The sequence below is a fragment of the Rissa tridactyla genome, chromosome 17 (assembly GCF_028500815.1).
Source record: "Rissa tridactyla isolate bRisTri1 chromosome 17, bRisTri1.patW.cur.20221130, whole genome shotgun sequence".
NCBI lineage: Eukaryota > Metazoa > Chordata > Aves > Charadriiformes > Laridae > Rissa > Rissa tridactyla.
Genome location: NC_071482.1, coordinates 8,569,149 through 8,588,028, shown reverse-complemented (window position 1 = coordinate 8,588,028; position 18,880 = coordinate 8,569,149). Strand labels below are relative to the sequence as shown.

Genomic DNA, 18,880 nt, shown 5'->3' with positions numbered 1-18,880 from the left:
TCTACATCACAGGGCTGATGTGATGCTAAATGAACTGAGGAATACTGACATATGAGGTATGCAACTATACAAATAAGAGATAAATAATACATGAATAAAAAGTGATCTGCTCAGGAGCACCACACCGTAGTCAGAAGAACGACCTATGAAGAACCACCATGTAACATGGCACACAGAACACAGGCTTGAGAGATGATATTTAAAAGCCCCAAAGCCACACAATTGTGTGTCCTTGAGACTCCATTTAAAGCTGGAAGAAGACGCGAAAATCTTCATGAAATATTTTAATAACAAAGTTACAAATCACCTTTTACTCAACTGCTCTCAAAGTACAGAGAGAAAAAAAATCCACTGGTAATGGAGTGAAAAATCAGTACTTACTGCAGTCAGTAAATGCCCGGAGTCACGTCAGTACAAAGCCTGTGCGAGATTACCATCAGCTTCTTTTTAATCTCCTGATAAGTGTGCCAAAAAATAACTCTTAACACGGCCAGCTTCCCCCTGACGCCTTTCTGCTGCAATAGGTACAAAATCAACAGTTGTAGCCGTCGGCAACAAACCCAGCAACCCAGAACCCAACACACCCAGGCAACAACGCCGCTAAAAATACTTGGCACACCTTACTTGGAACCGTCACACAAAATTAAAACGCTGCCCCAAAACCCAGCTTTCAGAGAAAGGGGCTTCACGTCTCAGTAATTCAGTTAAAAATCTCGTACCAAAGGAGGTTGCTCATAGAGAAATCAAATTTCTCTCCAAAGCGTTATTTTAATAAAGCTTGAAGTAACACCGCTTTAATCCACTTAATTGTAATAATATTAAAAAAAAAAAAAAAGGGCAGACGATTTGCAAGATGGATGCTTTTGGGTGCAGACGGAGCCGAGAGCGTTTTATAGCCCCGTCTCCCCCCCTCAGACCGCCATGAAACCTCACGTTTTTTAAAAAACAAAACAAAAAAAATAAGACGTTACCAGCGTCAGAGCGGCTGCGGGCGGGGAAACGGAGGGCGCCAAGGCCCCTCGGCCCGCGGGGGGCCGGACCCGGCCGGGCAGGCCCGGCCCCCCCCGGCCCCCCCCGGCCCCGCCTCCGCGGCCCGGCACTGCCGCGAGCCTTCCCCAAGATGTCGGCGTTCGCAGCCAGCCGGGTGAGCGGCCCGAGGGAGGGGGGGAACGGGGAACGCTGGAGGGTGAAGAGCCGGGGGGGGAGCCGGGCGGGCGCTGCCAGCCCCCATCGGCCCCGTGGGCTCCCGGCCCGCCACCGGCCCCGCGGGCACCCTGCCTCCCCTCACGGCCTCCGAGGCGTACCCGGCTGCGCCGCCGGTGGCATGTTTTGATACGCCGTCCGTGAAAGCTGTTTGCTGAAGTACTAACCCTCCCCCTAGGAATTAAGAGCGTTCCTGCCGTACGAAGTTGTGGGTGACCTCCCCGCCCCGGGCAGCGGGGCGGCTCACGGCTCGGGCAGCCCCCGCTGCGCGCCCGCCCGCCCCGCGCTCCCCGCCCGGCTCCTGAACTGGGGGAAGGGTGAAGGGCGCTGGGACGGGGCGGCTGGGCAGCCGTCCCTCCTTCCCCCAGGCAGCCGTGTCCGTCCCTCCTTCCCTCAGACAGCCGCGTCCGTCTCTCCTTCCCCCGGGCAGCCGTTTTCTTCCCTCAGACAGCCGTGTCTGTCCCTCCGTACCCCGGGCAGCCGTGTCCCTCCTTCCTTCCCTCAGGCAGCCGTGTCCCTCCTTCCTTCCCTCAGGCAGCCGTGTCCATCCTTCCCTCAGACAGCCATGTCCCTCCTTCCCTCTTTCGACACGGTCTCCCACAGCATCCTCACAGGGAAGCTTAGGAAGCGTGGGTTAGGTGGCTGGACAGTGGGGTGGATTGAAAACTGGTTGAAAGACAGAGCTCAGAGGGTCGTGATTAGGGCGCAAAGTCCAGTTGGAGGTCAGTGGCGAATGGTGTGTGTTATAGATTGTGGCCCAATAATTGACAGGAACCAGTCCAATTAATCAAATTAGTTTATTAAGCAAGCGGCAGCAAGCAAAACAGCGCTGGGCGGCCGGGGAGTCTTTGCTCCGCCAACGGCGCACACCCACTTCCCGAAAGTAGCTGATTATATACTCTTCTGGTTCCCGTATATGTGTCAATCCTGATATATTCTGTGTCTGAGCGACGTGTTGCTAGGGGGTCGGTCTTGTCCCGCCTCCTGGTGGTCGTGAGGCTGAAGGCTCCTCATCTTTATCAGTGTCCTTGGGGAGACTCTTTTCAGCTTATCGCACAACCTAGCTCTTCCCTTTGAAGTGTTAAAACACACTAGATGCCTGTGATTTAGGCCTTGAGGTGTCAAAGTGCCCCAGACAGCACACCGGATGCCTGTGATTTAGGCCTTGAGGTGTCAAAGTGCACCAGATAGCACACTGGATGCCTGCGATTTAAGTATGTGAAGAGTCGAAACATTGTAATTTTTCACCAGCCTTTAAGAAAGCCTGATTTGATTAACAAACATGATTTTATTTATTACAGTGTGCCCCAGGGGTCAGTTCAATATATTCATCAATGACCTGGATGAAGGGACAGAGGGTACCCTCAGCAAGTTTGCTGATGACGCAAAGCTGGGGCGGTGGCTGACACACCAGAAGGCTGTGCCGCCATCCAGAGAGACCTGGACAGGCTGGAGAGTTGGGCGGAGAGAAACCTTATGAAATTCAACAAGGGCAAGTGCAGGGTGCTGCACTTGGGGAGGAATAACCCCCTGCACCAGGACAGGTTGGGGGTCACCTTCTGGAGAGCAGCTCTGTGGAAAGAGACATGGGAGTCCTGGGGGACAACAGGGTGACCATGAGCCAGCAATGTGCCCTTGTGGCCAAGAAGGCCAATGGCATCCTGGGATGCATCAAGAAGAGTGTGGCCAGCAGGTGGAGGGAAGTCATCCTCCCCCTCTGCTCTGCCCTGGGGAGGCCACACCTGGAGCACTGTGTCCAGTTCTGGGCTCCCTGGTTCAAGAAGGACAGGGAACTGCTGGAGAGGGGACAGCAAAGGGCTACCAAGATGCTGAGGGGACTGGAACATCTCTCTTATGAAGAAAGGCTGAAGGATTTGGGTGTCTTCAGTCTGGAAAAAATATGGCTGAGGGGGGATCTTATCAGCACTTATAAATACTTAAAGGATGGGTGTCAGGAGAATGGGGCCAGGCCCTTTTCAGTGGTGCCCAGGGACAGGACAAGAGGTAATGGGCACAAACTTGAGCATAGGAAGTTCCACCTAAACGTGAGGAGGAACTTCTTTCCTTTGAGGGTGGCAGAGCCCTGGCACAGGCTGCCCAGAGAGGTGGTGGAGTCTCCATCTCTGGAGACATTCGAAACCCGCCTGGATGCGTTCCTGTGCAGCCTGCTCTAGGTGACCCTACTCTAGCAGGGGGGTTGGACTAGATGATCTCCAGAGGTCCCTTCCAGCCCCTACAATTCTGTGATTCTGCGATTCCCTCAGACAACTGTGTCCCTCCTTCCCTCACGCAGCTGTGTCCTTCCCTTGGGCAACTGTGTCCATCCTTGCCCCGGGCAACCATGTCCATCCTTCCCTTGGGCAGCCGTGTCCATCCTTCCCTCGGGCAGCCATGTCCTTCCCTTGGGCAGCAGCTGTGTCCTTCAACGCGGCCAAGCGCTGGGTCCTGCACTTGGGTCACACCGACCCCATGAACGCCTCAGGCCGGGGGCAGAGTGGCTGGAGAGCTGCCTGGTGGAAAAGGACCTGGGGGTGTTGGTCAACAGCCGGCTGAGTATGAGCCAGCAGCGTGCCCAGGTGGCCAAGAAGGCCAGCAGCATCCTGGCCTGTGTCAGTGATAGTGTGGCCAGCAGGACTGGGGCAGTGATGGTCCCCTTGTACTGGGCACTGGTGAGGCCCCACCTCGAGGGCTGTGTCCAGTTTTGGCCCCTCACGACTAGAGAGACATTGAGGTGCTGGAGCGTGTCCAGAGAAGGGCAACGGAGCTGGTGAGGGGTCTGGAGCACAAGTCCTGTGAGGAGCGGCTGAGGGAGCTGGGGGTGTTCAGCCTGGAGAAAAGGAGGCTGAGGGGTGACCTTCTCACTCTCTACAACTCCCTGAAAGGAGGGGGTAGCCAGGGGGGTCGGTCTCTTCTCCCAAGGAACAGGCGATGGGACAAGAGGAAACGGCCTCAAGTTGTGCCAGGGGAGGTTTAGGATGGATATTGGGGAAAATTTCTCCACCGAAAGGGTTATCAAGCATTGGAAGAGACTGCCCAGGGACGTGGTGGAGTCGCCATCCCTGGTGGGATTTAAACCCGGGCAGACGTGGTGGTGAGGGACATGGGTTAGTGGTGGTTTTGGCAGTGTTGGGTTGATGGTTGGACTCGATGATCTTAAAGGACCCTTCCAACCTAGACAATGCTATGATTCTAAGATTCCTTCCCTCGGGCAGCCTTGCCATGTCCCCCGGTGGGACGCAGCCACTTCCCAAAGCGTCACAGTGATGCTGGAGGTCAGAAAAGGCAGCTCCACCTGACGGCAGCCGGTCCCTCACAGACCAAGGGTGATGCTTTGGGCATCAGTGGTTGGAGTTCAGCCCCCACCAACCATCGCGCCGCGGCTGCATTTCCAAGGGTGGCAGAGCTGGTGTAACGTGCGAGGAGTTGGCTTTGAGCGTGGCCACCGGCGACATTGGCCACTGGGGACTTGTTGCTGAATCCACCCAACGACAGGGAGGTTGGCGGAGCGGGCAGGTCGTTGCCCAGATCCCTACATGTTGTGAACTGCGGTCCTTTGTCACCCTTTTGTGCCACCTCCAGGTATGAGCCCCCCTCTCCAATCCGTATTTCCATTTGTTGGGGGCAGTGTCAGGTGTTTTCAGAGTAACCGTCAGTGTTGCGCACCACTCAGGTACGAAAATCATGATCGACTTGGGTTTTCTAGCGTGAATTTGGCAGCTTCTTTCTTGTAGGGTGTCACCTTTAGCATTATATTGAATTCAGGACTTTTTCTAGTTTAGACAACACTTTTTGGTGACAAAGTTATATGGGACTGGGTCATCCTTAATAAAAAAAAAAAAAGTGATTACAGTTACCTGGCTTTTCCTCAACCTTATCTTCTTGTCTGTTTCCAGATAAAATAAGGTATGAAAAGTTGGGAGGACTGAGGTCTCTCCAGATGTTTGTGGGTATTGTTTGATTGCTTTGTTTTTTCTGTGTAGTGGTGGTAGCAGTTAGGTAAGAAAGCTGAGGCAAGAAGGTAAAACTTAGGTGAGAAAGCAACGTACCGCTTTGTAGTGGCTGTGGCTTGGGAAAACTCCAGATGAGTAATACGTTGCCTACTGGAAAATACAATCCTGAACCATTAATACACTCACTTACCTCTTCAGTATTCAGAGCTTCTACGCCTAGCAGTGGTCTTCCTGCATTTCTTCACCTTTTAGCTTTATAGATGTTTTCGGTATTCTCTGAAAATACTTCTTTTTCGCTGTGTTGATACCTGTCATTGCCCTTGTTCTTCATGCTTCATTCTGCAGTGGTGCTGCAGCCGGGCTAGCGGCTTTAGGAGACTTGAGCTGCAAAGATCTTACGTCTCATCTTCTCTTTCCCTTTAGCAGATGCTCCGAACCATTGCAGGCCACGGATGGAGAGCACGTTCTAGTAAACCTGCTCAAAACGTACGCATAAGCAAACCTGGAGCTGGCTTTAGCTTTGGTATGTACTGCAGTTTTTACAAGAAATACAACGCTTAAGGACAAATTGCAGTGTTAGGAAAAAAACAAAACAACTGTATTGCCATTTGGTATGAATTTACAATGAAGGTGTTTATTCTGAATAGATTCCTATTCTTTTTTTTAAAAGTGTTCGCAAACCAAAATTACGTTTTTCTCCAGGTATGCATGTGATATTTATGAGATTTTCTTCCTTTTTAAACTAACATCTGTCTTGAGCTTTTTTCATTGCCAAAGTTGCCTTAGCTTTGCATAATTATCTCATGCTGGCTTTTAAAATGTTAAAATAACTGTATGTAGCCTTAGTTGAACTCGACTGTAAAGAATTCATCCTCATCTTGGCGTATTATGTATGTAAAAGTGAATTTAATGGGTCAGCAGCTAGATGTTTGGAACTGGGTAGCCAGAATTGTCAAATAAGGAACATTTATCTACCTCCGTCTCCTTCATTTAATTAGCACAGCCACCTTCTCATTTCTGTTGGTACTGCATTTTATGGTACATGGTACTTCCTTCTGCATTTTCAGTATTTTGTGGATAATTGCGTCAGAAGTAATTAAGTGCACTGTACATGTTCGTTAGAGATGAGTGGAGGTTTTCTCCAGACGAAGGAGGAAACTGAGCTTCTCTCGTTTCTGGAGAGGCCCAGGACGGTGGGTCCTGACGGTTTGGATTGTCCTGGAAGGACCTGAGACTTGTTGTGGTTTTTTTTCTTTTCTCACAGTCTGACAACTGGCAGAGAGTACAGAATTTGTGACTTTATTTTTTACTTTTCTTTTTTTAATAGAACTTACTGAGGAACAGAAAGAGTTCCAAGCTACTGCTCGTAAATTTGCTTTGGAAGAAATTATTCCTGTTGCTGCACAATATGACAAAACTGGAGAGGTAAATTTACCATAGAGTAGAGGAAAAATAGATTTTTATCTTAACCTGTGTAAAATTTAAAACATCAACTGCGATGAATCAGGCAGTGACGTTCCCTCTCTATTTCAGTATCCTCTTCCGCTCATAAAACGGGCCTGGGAACTCGGTCTTATAAATTCACACATACCAGAAAGCTGTGGTAAGTAAACATTCTTTTTAATCTGTAAAATGAAACAAAGAAAAGTCCTTGGGGGATTTTTATATGTGTAATTATGCGTTCTGTATAAAAGGAAGAGTTGCATGCTTGAGCACTGTAAATTTAATCAGTAGGAGTGTTGACACATACAAGTGTTATTAGGGGTGGATGTAATCCGGCAACAAATTAGACAGATCACGATTTAGTAACTTACAACCAGTTTTTCTACCACGATTACAACTGACTGATGTTCCCCTGGTGCACTGCCTCAGCTGCGGAGGCAGAGAAATTGGAAGGTCGTATTTTGATCTAGTCTCTGACGCAGGCAGCAGCAATTTAAGAGTTCTTCCAGAAGGACAGTTTTTCAGTTTCGGTGACGTGAGGTACAGCTGTGCTTTGGCAGTGCTTGGGTATGTGACTGACCAGGGGAAAATATGCTAAAAGTTTTTACATTTTCTTTATTGCATCTGTATTGCGTGAAAAACAATTTGTGGAAATGTCCATAGCAGACCCTATTTTTTTTTTTAAGACTCATCAGAGTGTATAACTGTATCAAAAAATTTAATTAACGAGGGTAAGGCACAAAGAGACGAAAGGAGCAATTGTGATGATCACATTTACTCCCAACACAAATTCTAGGGAAACTCACGGCTGAAATAGCTGGATTATTGCAATGTGTAATCGCTCCGTTATTAAATTAAAACTTACAAGTGACAAATTGGACACCATTTACAGGCTCTCCTGAGGGAGAGCTGGGAAAATACCAATGACCCTGATACACGGTGTAAATAACGAACACGTAAGGTAAAGTACAGCTAGAGTGGGCACACACAAACAAAGGGTTGTCGTAAAAGGATGTCATGGCACAAAAAATAGCTGGGGTTCTCTGAAGTAGCTAATAAGTGTGTGAACAAGAGCTGCCTGCTTGGTATAAAAATGCTGGAACTTCCAAAATGAATTTGAAAACTTATCAGGTTTCACAGCGGAAAAATCAGCAGCACGGTCTTGTTGGCGCTTGTGCTATTTGGAATATCTAGAAATAATCTGGAAAAGGATGTCAATAGTGAGGCCACAGAGTTTACTGATGATCCTAAATTATTCGGTATAGGAAAGGTGAGGCTGGTGCAAAGAGCTGTAGGAGAAGGTCGTGAAACGGGGTGACTGTTAAAACGGCAGATGGAAATTCAAAATAGGAAAAATGATGCACACAAGAAAGGAAAGAGACAATCCAAACTTCCTAAATAAAACAGTGTCTTCTGAACAAGTTACTACCTCTAAAAAAAAAAAATAAAAATATTTTGGGGGTTATAATATATAGTTTGTTGAAGATGTCAGCATGATGCCCAGAAGTGGTCAAAAGCGTAACTGTAAGGTCAGAAATTAAGGAAGGAATGACAAAAAAAAAAGCAGAAGCCATAATTCTGCTGCTGCTTGAATCCAGACTGCGCTTGCCTCTTTAATGCGTTGATCCTTCCACCCCAAAAGGGTGTTGTGGGAGTGGAGAAGGTTCCTAAACGGATGACAAAGATGATAAAAGACAAAGAACAGCTTCTGTGTGAGAAACACCTGAAACGCCAGTGTCATGGAGCGCGTGAAGAGGGATCTATGGCTCATTGTCCCCTTCGCACAACCAGAAGGCAGCAAACGAGGGCAGCAGGCTCAGGATAAACGAAAGGAGATGGTTCTACGCTCAGTGCAAGGTTAATTTGGGAAACTCATTACCCCTGGATGATACCGATGCTAAAATTGTACACAGGTTCAAAAAGAGACCAGGCAAATTCACAGAAGAAGTGTCTATCAGGGGTTAGCTGACAAAGACACCAAGGATCCTTTTGGCTGAGGAAGTCACCTGAAGGCTGGGGAAAATATTTTGAGGGAGTATTGCTGTAGTGTTACTGTATTTTTATGCACTTCCCAAAGTGTTGGCTTATGTCAGAAACAGACCACTGGGTTGGTTTTCTGACCGATACAGATGCTTTGGGTTTTTATTTCTAAGCACTGTGGTAGCTCAGGAGCCCCTGTGGCCCTTTCTCTGCTTCCTAAGAACTCTTAAAAAAATTCTCAGATGTAAAGTAGTTGAAAGATTCCAGTGGTACATTCTTGCTGTTCGGTGCAACGTGGCCCACAGCAAGCAGGCAAGCAGCCTGGCGCAGCGAGCTGTCCTTCCGAAGTCACCTGTTACTAATCTGACGAACCTTCATTTAGAAAGCTTGGATGGGAAGGCCTAAGCGAACACAGTGCTCAATCAAATGGACATGGGGGAATGTGTTTTTGATAAGTAAATTTTGTAAATCACTGATACCATAATGGTATCATAAATAATCATAAACTTTGTAAATCACTGATACCATAATGGTATCAGTGGGTTGGGTTGGGAATGGTTTGCGTCGGAAGGGACCTTAAACACCACCCAGTGCCACCCCCTGCCCTGGGCAGGGACACCTCCCACCAGCCCAGGTTGCTCCAAGCCCCGTCCAACCTGGCCTTGAACCCCTCCAGAGATGGGGCAGCCACAGCTTCTCTGGGCAACCTGGGCCAGGGGCCCAAGTTCCACTTTTAACTAGTCAAATATTTCAACTGTAGGTGGCCTTGGCCTCGGCAGTTTTGAAGCCTGCCTTATTACGGAAGAGTTAGCCTATGGATGTACGGGCGTCCAAACGGCCATCGAGGCGAACTCCCTCGGTGTGAGTTCTGTCTTTTCTTACCTCCTCTAAACTAGAACCAGTGCCCTTTGAAAAGGTGGATTAACGGTCCGTTTTCTTTCAGCAAATGCCAGTAATCATCGCGGGAAATGAGCAGCAGCAGAAGAAATACTTAGGAAGAATGACAGAGGAACCAATGATGTGTGTAAGTATAGTTTAGGAACACTGTGGAATGTTCTTAAATCGTATTAATCAGGTTGGTTGGTTTGTTTGTTTAAAACACTGATATCTACTCACAACTTAGCCTGTTTATTTTGTAAATTAACAGTGGTATTTGCTGAAAGACAAGGAATGTTGAACTAGATATATTCAATACGCAAATGGAAGATGTTACCTGGAAAACCATCCTAAGTCACTTACTGAAAATTAATACCTTTTATTTCCCTTTCAAGAGAAGGTGTAGGAGTTTAAGAAAAACGCAAGGCTTATATGAGCACACACTCGACTCAGATGGGCGTTAAACTGCAGTTACGAACCTTAAATATTACCTAAGCAGTACTTGTTACACGGGAAGGAGTAAAGATTCACGTGCAATGGGTTAAAATCTGAACAACTAAGCCTCATAAAATGGAGCGCACAGTAAGCATAGAATGTTACCCTGTGCTCTTATTTTCAGATTTTAGAGATCCTTAGCTTTTCTATCAGAGTTTGCGAAGCGTGAGGAAGTGATGACTTGTTAAAAAGTACAGAACGGTCCTGTTTATCATTAAAGTAAAAGACAATTTTAAGTATTATTATGGATTTATGAGGAAAATTAACCTTAATGTGTTTGGATTCTTGCTCAGACAATTGTTGGGGTTGTTTGCTGTCATATTTTTGTGTTCTCTGTGCAGTTCATTTAAAACCTTTGCAGGTCAGTTTGGTGCACGTAATTCTGCAATAATTTGTGGTTTCTTAAAATGAGAATTTTTATTCTTCCAGATTTTGCATTTGTTTTCTTTTAGGCTTACTGTGTAACAGAGCCCGGAGCGGGCTCTGACGTGGCTGGGATAAAAACAAAGGCTGAGAAGAAAGGAGATGAATATGTTATTAATGGCCAGAAGATGTGGATCACAAATGGTGGGAAAGCAAACTGGTGCGTTGACTTTTGACTCACCTTCCACTTTCTGTTATTCTGTTCTATACTGACATGTGTCGTTCCCCCCCACCACCCAAGGTAGATGCTGGTGTTTCTTTAAAGATCTGCTGTAAATCCGAACGTTCGTCATGTTTCATCGCACTGCGCTTTAATCAGTGACCACTTTGTCAGGACAAGGTATGAGAAAGCAGTCCCAAGTGCTGTGCAGTGCCTAAAAAGGAAACTGAGCGATGACAAGACTCCCTTCAAAAATGCCTCTCAAATTTTGCTGCTATCAAACAAAATCAATTCCGCTTTCTCTTCAGGAAAGGGCAGCAGCAGTAAGAGTTAACTCGCAAAGTTAACTGCTCGAGAGGCTCATGTTACCAGCGACCTTGCTTTGTGGGTGTGCTGACCCGGACCAGTTGCTTCTGATTCTACTGGAAACACCTCTCACTTTTAGTGAAGATAGGCAACACCACAGTCCAGGAGTTTGTCTTTCATTTTCTTAAGGAAAGATATTTTCCAAGTGTCAAAGAATCCAGATTTTGCTGTGGTGCCTATGGATCGTGCTTTACAATATTGACCTCTGTCATCATGTCTCACGTAAGATCGTGCTCATCCCCAACACATAAATTCTTTCGAATTCAAGAGGAAAAGCTTTATACATTTATGGATAAAGCTGAATTTTCTCATTATTTATTTCGTGGTTCAAGGCAGAACCATCAAAGAGAATCTACCAGCTATCTTTTCATCTTGCTGAACACCATAAATGTGATTTACAACTGTTTAACTTCTAACAGAAAAAGACTTACTTAAAGCTTATACTGAGAAGAATAAAATTACGATGTTTGAAATCAAGAGGATAACATAACATTCTGTATGCAATACTGTATTTCCTAAATAACAATTTTCACGTCTGTGCTGTGAATGGGTTTCTTTTGTACTATTTGTGAAGCTGATCGTATTATTAAGACGTGGGTTACATGGAAAAGGTGCAGAACCTTTGCACGTTGATCTGAAGTAATTTTATTAAATCTTGACTTTTGTGGTAAGAGGTGCACTGCCACTTCCTCTCCCTCACTCCCTCTCACTTTATTTTTGGAAGGTCCAAGAAAGAAGGGTTGTTAACTTACTGATAGATGTATTATATGGCACAAACGCACATAAAAATATTTAACATACGAGCTAAAAAAGTATCTGCTTGTTAATTGTGAGGATAAACTGACTCCCCTCTTCTTTGTTTTCCACTAGGTATTTTTTGCTAGCTCGTACCGATCCAGACCCAAAAGCTCCTGCAAGCAAAGCCTTTACTGGATTCATTGTGGAAGCAAATACCCCTGGAATCCAAATTGGAAGAAAGGTGAGCAGCGATCTCTGATTTGACAAGCCAGGAATTACTATTGGCTTCCAAATCTGTAATGCAACAAATTGCCGTCAAAGAAAAAAGCCTGTTAAGCCACCGAACGTTTTCATGTGCTCAACGATCTCTCCATTTCCACAGCACACAGAAACTATTCATGAGACGGATGTACTTAGTAATTACATTAATTCAGATAAGGAATTACTCAGGATGGTCTAAAGTAAGATGACTTTGCAGAGCTGCAAAAGAATCTTTGCCACCCACTTAATTGACAAGTGCCAATTAAAGTAAAGTAGCAAGCCTTGAAAGCGTAAGCAGCAAGGTGGACAACTGACCGTAAACATGGCATGCTTTAATGTTAGCGTCTCCTGCTCAGGGAACGGGCCTCGGAGATGCTGGGCGAGTTCTTGTTTGAGGGGGGAAAGAAAGAAAGAAAAGAAAGAAAGAAAAGAAAGAAAGAAAAAGAAAAGAAAGAAAAGAAAGAAAAGAAAGAAAAGAAAGAAAAAAGAAAGAAAGGAAAGAAAGAAAGAAAGAAAGAAAGAAAGAAAGAAAGAAAGAAAGAAAGAAAGAAAGAAAGAAAGAAAGAAAGAAAGAAAGAAAGAAAGAAAGAAAGAAAGAAAGAAAGAGAAAGAAAGAAAACGAAAGAAAGAAAGAGAAAGAGAGAAAGAGAAAGAAAGACAAGGAAGGAAGGAAGGAAGAAAGGAAAGTACTATTTTTGGTAGCAGGGAAAATTGGACATTGAACATTAGGAAGGGAGTCGGAAACCTTGAACATCTCATTTATTTATTTGTGTGTTTGTAGTACAGCTGCATTTTACTACTGCCTGCATTTTAGGTTCTTTACTTTTTCCTCTCTCATCTCAAAAGGATATAATTGAACTAGAAAAAGACAAACGAGTGATTACAGCTACAGAATTAATTTCACAAACGAAGAAAGTAAACTGCCCGGCTTTGAGAAATCAAGGGCATGCAGATCAGTAAATGCAGAACGAGTATTTGGTGTGTATATGGTGATTTTTAGATAAAAATTTAGTGTTTGGCGGTGGGGGGGAGAGGGGAGCTTTCTTTATGCTTTGAGTAAACTAAGGAATGAAAACGTGTTGTACCTTGGAAGAATGTAATTTAGTTGCCCATCTGTAAACTTCCCTTTTCAGGAAATGAACATGGGTCAGCGCTGCTCTGATACAAGGGGTATTGTCTTTGAAGACGTAAGAGTGCCAAAAGAAAACGTGTTAATAGCTGAAGGAGCTGGCTTCAAGATCGCAATGGGAGCTTTTGATAAGACCAGACCACCCGTAAGTATCAGAAATAAGTTACTTCATAAATATGGTAGGAATTTCTGATTTTTACTCTGTACTGTGTTTAATTCAGGTAGCAGCTGGTGCTGTTGGGTTGGCAAAAAGAGCGCTCGATGAAGCTACTAAATATGCTTTGGAGAGAAAAACCTTTGGGAAACCAATTGTTGAAGTAAGTTAAATATGTGGAAATGAATATATCAAAAAGCTCTGTTTTCATACCAGATGCACTACTAGTGAATTTTCAAGGTCGTTCCTTGATATTTAGTATGTGTGATTTATTATCTCTGCCATTGCTTGTTTTCAAGTGCATAGGTCAGTGCTATCTGAGTAAATGTAGCTTTGCAGTAACTCCTGGGATTCTTCAATAACTTATTAATGATAATTGTATGTATGTAATGATAATGATAAAAATGTAAAATCACAAAGCAAACTCTTCCCCAAACCCTGAAACTCGTGGACTGTCAGGCCATACTTATGTTCTTCAACGCTAATGTACAGGGAAGTTCAGGGGAGGAAAAAACCTCCTTGAGGTACATGAAACAAGACTCAACGGTATTAACACTAATAGAATACATCGCCGGTCACACTGCTTACCAGGCGGAAAGAAATACCAATAAACATCAAACTAAATACAGATCTCATAAAAAGTAAAGCACAACTTCATAATTCAGTACTTGATCCCTGTGACTACGTGAATTTTAGAATTAAAAACTTAAAAGTCTAATTGAACATACAGTTATGAGAGCCTGATCCAAATTTGGTACGACTCCTTAAGTCGAATCTCCCCAGCGTGTTAAGTTTGCAAACTAAGAAATCAAGAAGACTGTATTCTTCTCGGATGCCGTGGAATTTTCAGTGGGCAGTGTTAACCCAGTGCATTCCGTCACCCGCAGCACCAAGCGGTGTCTTTCATGCTTGCCGAAATGGCCATGAAGGTGGAGCTGGCTCGCATGGCTTACCAGCGAGCTGCCTGGGAGGTGGACGCCGGTCGCAGGAACACCTACTACGCCTCCATTGCAAAGGCCTTCGCTGGCGACGTCGCCAACCAAGTGGCTACAGACGCAGTGCAGATTTTCGGAGGGAATGGATTTAATACCGAATATCCTGTAGAAAAACTAATGAGAGATGCTAAAATCTACCAGGTAAGTAAACAAGAGAATGTCATCTTTATAGTAATGCATCCATGTTATATAAAATAAACTAATGGCTGCTTACTTGCAATCATGATGTACGTATATAAAAGAAGTTTCATGGATGAGAGCAATAATCCATTTAAAGAAAGGGCGTTCAAGTCAGGCAAATTCTTTCATGCAAGACTCTCTGCGTTAGATCAGTAACTTGACCCACGCAAGATAAATAAAGTTCGTGGTGTGGGTTTGTTTTTCTGATGTGGTAACTCTCGGAAATTCTCGGACTCGAGAATTCTTGGACTCGATTCAAATTCTTGGACTCTTCATTCCGAAGCTTTTGGACCCTTAGGAAACAACAGTGCAGGGAACACTGATGAAAACAGCAATGCGTGCTGGGGGGTTCTGTAAGTGCAGGTGGTTTATGTACGTTCTCGTCATCGCTTCTTGCTGTGCTTTAACCCTTCTGTCTGAAACTCCAGTATCATAAGCCGGGCAGATTACTTCAGTGAAGGTATCACCAGCACTGCGTGTCATGGATTAATTATCTTGCACGTATTAGCCAGAGGCGTGGCACAGCCCAGAGCGCTGCGCGTTTTTTTTTTTTTTAAAAAAAACCGAACAAAACTCAACAGCAAAATCTGCTCATAGTTATTGATGTTTAGCCTGTAGTCACCCATAATCCCCAAATATTTTTCTGCAGTTTTATTACCAAGAAATTATTCCACGTTGTAATTCTTCTCTTAGCAAATACTAAACTACAGTACTTTATTCAGCAAATGCAGTTTAATTATGTTCAGGAAACCCGGTAATTTTGTATCTTTTCACCTCTTTCTGACATTACTAGTGACCAGATAAAACATATAAAAACAGACGATATCAAGAAATGCGTGTGGCCTGTGCTCTGTAATGTTGGTTGTAACCGCTGCCATCCGTGAGATTCTGGGCGGTTGAAGTTTCTCTTACAGCTGACTTTAAAATGAAAAGTATTCTCACTGGCCACGAATTTTTCTCTGTTCTAGGATAGAAAACTGCTGTTTTGGAATCAAAAGGTTCTTAGCCCTAATTGCGCTCCTGCAAGCGAGGAAATGAATGAGCAACTGAACTTTGTTATGATCGGGCTTTTTTTCCTGGGGGGTTCCATGTGTTTCTAGAGAAAGAGGGTGGGAGGGTTAGAAGTTTTATTTGAAAGCTGAAACTCATTTTACGGGATCCCAGTTACTTAGATTTTCCATTATGCTGATCCGTCAGGAATGCCTGGCTAGATAGACTTTTTTTTTTTGATTGTTCAAATTAATCAGATTTAGTATTACTTTTTTTTTTTTTGGTGTTTTTGTTCAAATTAATCAGATTTGGTATTACTTTTTTTTTTTGGTGTTTTTCTGCTCCCCTTCATTCCCAAAAGAATACAGGAAAGGCTTTTGTCTTTACAGTTATTTCATCCGTGTCTCTTGATTGCGCTTCACTATATTTCTGCCCAGTTCCAGACGGTAAATGCTTTCGGCCATGTGTTTCCTGTAAAGAAACTTTGCTTTCCACCTGTTCTTTTCTGCCGTATATTTGGTATTTCTCAGGGTGACACAGTTGTGCTGCGGCGCTTACTGGTAACACTCTTACACGTCCAGGCTGTGCTCTGGGCGTCTGTCTGGCCACAGATCCAGGCTGCTGGGACAGGCCCTCATGACTTAACTTCTCCAATTCAGAAAACTTCCCGTCTTTAATTGGCAGGTACTGCCAAATTAAATACTGCCAAATTACTGCCAAATACAGCAGCTACTCCCATCGCCTTACGAACCAAACCCTTTGTAAAGCCTAAATTAGGTATTTTCTTCCCCTGGTAAGAAGTTTTCCCCATTCTTCTTCACCCACTGTGTCCGTTAATTTCCTGAGAGCCTTCCTGAACTTTGATGGGAGCGTGTGAGAGAGCAAGACTGTCCATGGCTCCTCTGGGATTAGCCCACTGTTGTTACTCAAGTCACGCTGGATTTTTTTTTTGGTTTTCTCTGTCTTTCTGCACACACTGATCGACCCTGGATTAGTGCTACGAAGGCTTACAAGCGTAGGAAGACCCGTTAAAATATTTTTTTTTTAAAATGTTCAGCTAACATTACTTTAATTCCACTTTGCAGATTTATGAGGGAACCGCTCAGATCCAAAGGATGATCATTGCTCGTGAACACGTTGGCAAATACAAGGCTTAAAGACGTGTTTCAAGTACGGCTGGCGCCGCTGTAGTCCTGTGTTCTCATGGAAGAAGATTTTTGTGCAGTCCAATTAGAAAGGCCTGGAAAAACGCCTTTTCCTTTGAAATCCTTCTGTTGCATACACAATTAAGCACCACTTCTGTACTCCCTGCCCCTTCCCTCACTTCATGCCTCCTGATCAGCAAACTTGGTGTTTTCTAAACGTTTCTGAATTCCAGAGTGATTGGTGGTCATCTTTCCCCACTCACTCTCTTTCACTCAGACCTTTGGCTTTTGGTGGGAGAAGAGGTAAACACCTCCCCTGGAAAATTTATACGATCAAAAAAGTGTACAGAAGTCAGATTTTTTTTAATCTCTCTTTTTTTGGTCTGTGAAGGAATTGGATTTTAGGTGTTTCTGTATTGTTTATAATGATACAGTTTTGCTCCCCCTCCTTTAGCACTGGAGTTTGGGTGGATTGCAAATTAATAAATCTCAGGCAAATCTAAAAAAGCGGTTCTGCTTCGTCGGGGATGCCGTCCTGCAGCACGCGGTCTCTACGTCACCACTTGCTAAAATAAATATGCTGACAGTGGGGGTTTGTGGCCTTTAGCAACTTGCATCTTTTAAAAAAGTTGGAAGTGACTATATACTGACTTCTGGACCTTTCAGAAACGTACAGTCTCATAAATCACAACACAGATTGGTGTTATTTTTCTCAAACAGTGGCATTATGACTACTTGCAGATTATCTGTATTTTTACCTGCGTCCAGAAACTAGTTTTTGTTTTCAAAATATACAGTATAATAGGGCTGCTTTTCTGTGACTCAGCCATCTCAGTCCTCTTGAGTCCAGCAGGCAGAAATTGTCCTTTAACGCGTTTATCTCTGTGCCTCCGAGAAAGCTGTAACATTTATGAAGAAAACATCTGTTTGCTTGTGCCTTAAGCAAGATTTCTTCTTCGTGGATGAACGTTAAGGACAGTTCTTGAGAAATTCAGGTACGTGTTTTTATCACCATAGGAAAAAAGAAGTATGATCGTTCAATTTTAAGCGTGTTTTCATTTTAACTGGTCCCATGTGGGAGAACCCGTAGGAAACTGCCTTATGTTCAGTTATAACGGCGCTGTTCTAAGCTCAGGTATTACCCCAGATACAATAAGCGGCAAGAAATGAGAACCTCGCAACGCAGTGCTTTTCCACTGTAAAATTAAGATGATCAAAATGTTGTTTCCGACAGACGTCGCTGCATTCTAATAAAAAAAAAATCCAAACAAACAATTTTTAAGCAGAGAGGTGCGGTTGCTTTTATTCGCTTTGCTTGCCCCATCGTTTAAATTATATTTCGGGCGAGTTGTGCGGTGTCCAAGGCGCGTTCCGGCCCTGCTGCTTTCCGCCACAGCCCTCCTAGCTCAGCGCCCCTGAGCCCTGCGCTGCCGCCCTCTCTCCTCAAGGATTTAGATGCTGCCCAGTAAGAGAATACCGGCTTCCCGGAGCGCGGCCCCTCTCACCACCTCGCTTCCTGAGCAAGGCAGTGCTCTGTCAGGGTGAGGCAAGTGGAAGTGCGTAGCTTTTCCTCAGGCGTCGCGTTCATTTCAAATCCGGTATATTTAAACCTATTATTCCTTTCCATCAGGATATTATGGTTTGAGAAACCCACAATTTGGACAATATATTTAGACAATTATTCTGTCACACGGTGACCCCTCCCCACCCAGGAAGGAGAACTGGGGAAAAAACAAGGAAACCCGAGGGTTGAAATATAAACAGATTTAATAGGCTAAGACTAGATAACTGACACTAAAGAACAGTATTGATCCTGATACCAATATAAAACACACAAGGTTCGTACCCAGCCTGTTCCATCATCAGGAAGCCGTGCACTCCCGGCAGGGGACAGCAAATGTCGGACACTGCCAGCGCTGTGGCTTTGGGAGGAAGGGAAGGGCTCCGGCACCGGGGCGAGGAGTTCTCAGGATCGCAGCCATCAAGGAAAGAAGAACTCCTCAGTAAATTTCCTAATTTCTATTGAACATGACGTTCACGGCATGAAATAACCCTGTTGGCAGCTTGGGTCAAGTGCCCGGGTCTCGCTCCTCCTCATCCCCGCACCTAGCGAGCTCAAAAACACTGAGACCTTGAAACCTGCCCACCAGAGCTGGCCCTAAAGTAAATATTTTCAAAATTCAAACACTAGAGTCTTGTAAAAGTGCAGATTTCCCAAGCGTTAGAAGAGAAATTAGACCTGTGTCCCTCCAACCAGGACAATGTATTTAATGACGTCTGCAGCAAGAACAGCTGGGAAGGAGGAATTCTTCCGAGATTTTTTACCATGGATGGCCCTTCTTTCAGCGCTGGCAGAACGCACCTTCCCCAGACCTCCTGGAAATGGCTGAGT

The 18,880-nt window shown here is 44.8% G+C and overlaps 1 protein-coding gene across 2 annotated transcripts; it reads left to right on the top strand.

Moving 5' to 3' along the window:
- Positions 1–1,068: 1,068 nt before the first annotated feature.
- On the top strand, positions 1,069–16,995 carry LOC128918590 (medium-chain specific acyl-CoA dehydrogenase, mitochondrial). 2 transcript variants are annotated; one of them, XM_054223000.1, is made up of 12 exons: positions 1,069–1,144; positions 5,577–5,676; positions 6,481–6,578; positions 6,687–6,756; positions 9,337–9,437; positions 9,520–9,600; positions 10,400–10,530; positions 11,767–11,875; positions 13,029–13,169; positions 13,246–13,341; positions 14,066–14,314; positions 16,429–16,995. In XM_054223000.1, exons 1-12 carry the CDS (start codon positions 1,121–1,123, stop codon positions 16,498–16,500), a joined length of 1,272 nt encoding a protein of 423 aa, XP_054078975.1. In that variant the 5' UTR covers positions 1,069–1,120; the 3' UTR covers positions 16,501–16,995. The 2 variants fall into 2 exon arrangements, with proteins under 2 accessions (XP_054078975.1, XP_054078976.1); XM_054223001.1 differs by having other exon boundaries at positions 1,083–1,144; positions 5,580–5,676.
- Positions 16,996–18,880: the final 1,885 nt, after the last annotated feature.

Coding starts and splice junctions, on each gene's coding strand:
- LOC128918590 (XM_054223000.1), top strand. CDS start 1,121: ATGTCGGCGTTCGCAGCCAGCCGG. Junction 6,757..9,336: donor ACACATACCAGAAAGCTGTG/GTAAGTAAACAT, acceptor TTTCAACTGTAG/GTGGCCTTGGCCTCGGCAGT. Junction 9,438..9,519: donor TCGAGGCGAACTCCCTCGGT/GTGAGTTCTGTC, acceptor GTTTTCTTTCAG/CAAATGCCAGTAATCATCGC.